The following is a 4,752-nucleotide window of genomic DNA, read 5'->3' on the forward strand; positions in this document are numbered from 1 at the left end:
GGTTTTGTTCATTTCTTTCATCTGTTTGGTTGTGTTTTCCTGTAATTCTTTAAGGGATTTTTTTGAGTTTCCTCTTTAAGGGCTTCTAGCTTTTTACCTGTGTTCTCCTGTATTTCTTTGAAGGAGTTATTTATGTCTTTCTTAAAGTCCTGTATCATCATCATGAGAAGTGATTTTATATCTGAATCTTGCGTTTCTGGTGTGATGGTGTGTCCAGGACTTGCTATGGTGGGAGAATTGGGTTCTGATGATGCCAAGTAACCTTGGTTTGTGTTGTTTATTTTCTTATGCTTGCCTCCCACCATCTAGTTATCTCTAGTGCTACCTGTCCTGGCTACATCTGACTGGAGCTTGTCCTTCCTGTGAAGATGGTTGTGTCAGAACTCCTCAGAGTCAAGCTGTCTCTGGGATCCTGTGGTTCTTGGATCCTGTGATCCTGTGATCCTGGGTCCATTGGAGTGCCTGGGAGTAGAGCTTCCTCTAGGTATTATGGGACTCACTGCAGAGTTTGTGCCCAGTCTGTTGTGCTCAGTGTGCAGTGGTGGCACATGCCTTTAATCCCAGCATTTGGGAGGCAGAGGCAGGCGGATTCCTGAGTTCCAGGCTAGCCTGGTCTATAGAGTTCCAGAACAGCCAGGGCTAAAAAGAGAAACCCTGTCTCAAAAAAACCCAAAAACAAACAAACAGACAAACAAAAGTCTGTATGGATAACAGCTTTACAAAAAGGCAATTGTTAAAAGAGAAACAGAAATCAAAATCTTTTTAGCAGTCTGGGTGTTTTAAATTTACAAAGAACTCTCAATAGGAAAACGGTATCAGTTTTAACAGATAACTACTCTCCAAACAGACAAAAAAACAAACCAAATACTAAACAACAACAGCAGTGACAGCAGTTTGTTTTCAGCTGAGGTTTGGATCCATTGTGGGTTAGTTGGGGCCCTTTTCCATGTTGTCTTCATTACAACTCAGGACCTCGAACATCCTATACAACTGTAGAGCATAGGACAGTCTCCAGAAATGTTCCTGTGTTAGAGGGAACAAGGTCTGCAGGATCTTGTCCTGGAAATCAAGTGTAGGCCTGAATTCGACACTTGTGAATTCCTCTCGTAAGTCAATGGCCTGAATCATCCGTTGGCCCAGTCGATCAATACGTCAATATGTGCCTTGCTCTGCATGCCTGGAAAGAGGCAGATCTGATGCTAGGCTCCCGAAGGCCTGTCAAGCTCCCAGCCCACAGTCTACATCTTACTTGTTTGCTCTAGTGAAGGTCTAGTCAGAGAAAGACGATGGCATATTTCATTACAGCTTGCATGTTGGTTATTAAAGAAGTAAAATATCCCCCGCTTTCCAAAGTTTGTGGTGACGTCTTTCTTATCTACAGAGTGAATCTGAGGATCTGTAAGATAGATGAGGCCTTTTCCATTACCAGTGACCCAACCTAAAAGAGAATGAATACATCTGAGCACTATATACCCTAGAAATGCCAACACACATGCACATGCATGTACATGTTTGCACACGCATGCACACACACGTATACATGTACACACATGTACACTTAAAGAGATACATTGAAAACTTGATCATCCCATTATTTATATTTAGTACATTTCTGTCAAGGCATTTGAGATGCACATCCTAATTACTAGTTTAAAGAAAAGAACTGAATACTACATTGGAACATATGTCAAGAATGACATACTGAGATGCTGAATATTCACAGAATTGTAAAGCATAACTTTCATTTAGAATGATTACTAAAATCTCAACATTGAGCACTTGTCTTGATTTTGAAGTTTCTTTATGCCTTATTTACTAAGTCCTATATTTGCCTGCCCACCCCACACTTATGTATTGAGTACAGAAGCTGTACACAGTAACGGATGAGATAAACAAAAATGTTTGTACCAACAGAGCAAATATTCTCATGAAGAGAGACAGATAATAGACTACACATATGTAAAAAATACAGTTATAAATGCTATGGAGGAAGATCTGAGGATTGATGGTCTCTTGCTAGAATAGTCAATAACCAACAAACTGAAAAAAAAATCGCTAGTATTAACACAGATTTTAAGAAAACTCAAATTTAAGTACACTGTTTCATATTTCCAAATATGGATCTCAATTTTCAGCTTTTGAGATGAATAAAGGGCTAGAGAAAAAAAGCAGGAATGATTTTAAGTTCAATGATTAATCTGCCAGTGGAGGTCAGAGGAGTGTTGGATAACTTGGAACTAGAGTCACACTTGTAACCAGCCAGCAATGTGGGCACTGAGAATGAACCTGGGCCTTATATAAGGACAGCAAGGGCTCTTAACCACTGAGCCATACCCAGCCCCATGCAAGAAGTTGGGAGAATTTGAAAGTGAAATACAGTAGTAAGAAACTGATTTCACTTGTGTCCACTCAAGTGAGCGGAACTTTGTAGTGACCCCTCTGCAACTGAGCCCAAGAGACCACAGTCTCATGGATCATAGGGTGCCTAAGCCACGTGGGAATCATTTGCTACATGGAGAAAAAAAAATCAATCACCTTAATTTTAAACAGTACCCTGCACATAGAATGGTCTATGGTATGTGATTCAAGATTAGCAAAATCAGTTGCAATATTCAGAATTAAAAAAAAAAAAACCCTTGTTTTACATACCTTGTAAGTCAACCACAACATCTCTATGGTTAGAAAACTCATAAGAAAAATGGCCATAGGCCAAGCCATATTCTGTGGCTTTGTACTCAGTTTTGACTACTTTGGTGTTATTCGATAACTTGACGAAGTCTCCCAGTATGTAAGGCTCCACACTGATGCATCCCTTTATGGTCCTGTCTTCCAAAATCTGTAACAGAGAGATGGGAAGTGGTATTCACAACAGCGAGCACCACTGTCTCTACAGTGGGGCAGATCTCTGTGTGGACTGAAGTCCTGCCATGGAGATTTATTAGCCTAGACTTCAATTTCCTCAGAGCTAGGTTTAAGAGGAATAATAATCACTCTTCAGTTTTGTCAAAAGGGTTTGATGATAAGATAAATACAAAGTACCCAGAACTACCTGTAGTGTAAAATAGAATCTACAGTGATTATTGTTCATAGACTAACCCGCTCACTCAAAAAAAATTAGGCCTTGAGGGCTAAACAGATGGCTCAGTGGTTAAGAGTACTTGCTGCTCTTCCAGAGGGCCAGAGTTCAATTCCCAACACCCATCCATTGGCTCGCTTCTATAAATCCAGTCCCAGGGGGTCCGACACCCTCTTCTGGCCTCCACAGGCACAAAATCACACAGTGGTACACAGACAAACAGTGCAGACAAAATATTCATATGCATAAAAAAATAGAGCACAGTGACCTAGCCTCAGTCTGGCTTGCCAGAACATGTGACTAGATCACGCGTTGGGACTAGGGGCTGATTATTAACTGATGAATTTCTGTATGTTGAAGTTGACTCAGAGGTTAGTATCAATGCCTATAAGATGCTTGCGCACTTTCTGATATGAAGATTAAAAACTGGGTGATTCCTATATTGTAAAAACTTTAAAAATGAGTCAAAATATCTCTGGTAAATAAAAAAAAATCACAAATACAAATGCAGGAAGGATCCAATTTATCTGGGGAAACAGGGAGATCCAAGAAAGAGGGAACAGCAAGGAGGGTCGCCTTTATCTCTCTAATGGGGTGTTTAGTGGAGAGAGATTGGTTTCAATGTCGCTGAAATCCAAAATAGGAGAAGAAAGGTTGGGCCAAATCTAAGAAGACAAGTTGGGCCTCACAATTACAATTATTTGAAAGCAAAGTTCTTTCCTTGGTAAATAAGTTTAAGATACAGCTTATTATCACTTGGTTTCAAGGATTGAGAGAAAGAAATGCAAACCAAGGGATTTATGTTTCATGCTGAGGGAATACATTCTACAAAACACAACCCTGAAGGTCCTTTTGTAGAGAGACAAGACACAAAGGAAAGTCCAGTAAGAAGGCCGACTTAACCAGATGTTGGAATCAGCAGGGACTCCGACGTCACCCAGGCAGTCCAAATGTATGCGCTGGATGAGGTAGTCACTCTTTTCATGTAGTTTTTTTTTTTAATAGGATGGAGTTGATGAAGCAGAGGAAGAAGCCTAGAAACTAGAAGTGTAAGACCTTACTGGACCGTGTTAGAAGTAGACTTGTAATAAAAATCTAATCTAATATCTAGCTGCAGGCTTCTTTAGCTATCCAAACTCATGTTTACCAGCAATATTGTAGATGGGATGTAGAATATCTGCGTTGGAATTTTTTGCTCATAGAGTCTCTTGTTAAACTCTGTCACATAGTGCTGGGCTGTCATCTGCCGCTCCACATCGGTGAAGTGGTACCGGAGCCCCTTCCGCTCTTTGTATTCTTTCCCAACGTATCTACGGATGGAAAGAACCCACATAGCAACATGTGAAACCGATCTTTACTATTGGCTAAATAAGAAGGATTGAAAGAACCACAAGAAGACTAACAGAGTCACCTAACCTGGACCCTTGGGGGCTCCTAAAGACTGAACTACCAACCAAAGAGCAAGCATGGGCTCGACCTAGGACCCCACACATATATAGCAGATGTGCAGCTTGGTCTTCATGTGGATCCCCCACAACTGAAGAGGGATCTGTCCCTAATTCTGCCACCTGCCTGTGGATCCTTTTCCCCTAACTGGACTGCCTTGACTGGCCTCAGTGTGAGAAGATTCTCCTAGTCCTGCAGGGATTTGATGTGCCAAGTTAGGCTGAAGTTGG

General features: G+C 41.0%; 1 protein-coding gene across 11 annotated transcripts in view; it reads right to left on the minus strand.

Annotated features, from left to right (window-relative positions):
• Positions 1–700: 700 nt before the first annotated feature.
• Alpk1 (alpha kinase 1) overlaps positions 701–4,752 on the minus strand; it is a 103,213-nt gene continuing 99,161 nt past the window's right edge. For 10 of the 11 annotated variants that reach the window (XM_031375455.1, XM_031375449.1, XM_031375450.1 and 7 more), the window contains 3 exons: positions 4,224–4,386; positions 2,650–2,836; positions 701–1,438 (listed from right to left, as the gene is read on the minus strand). In XM_031375455.1, the coding sequence (XP_031231315.1) occupies positions 1,239–1,438; positions 2,650–2,836; positions 4,224–4,386 (550 nt within the window). In that variant the 3' untranslated portion in view covers positions 701–1,238. The remainder of the gene's footprint in view (positions 1,439–2,649; positions 2,837–4,223; positions 4,387–4,752) is intronic. The other variant, XM_031375458.1, reaches the window with a different exon arrangement.

Source organism: Mastomys coucha, unplaced genomic scaffold (assembly GCF_008632895.1).
Source record: "Mastomys coucha isolate ucsf_1 unplaced genomic scaffold, UCSF_Mcou_1 pScaffold16, whole genome shotgun sequence".
In the NCBI taxonomy this organism is placed as follows: Eukaryota; Metazoa; Chordata; class Mammalia; order Rodentia; family Muridae; genus Mastomys; species Mastomys coucha.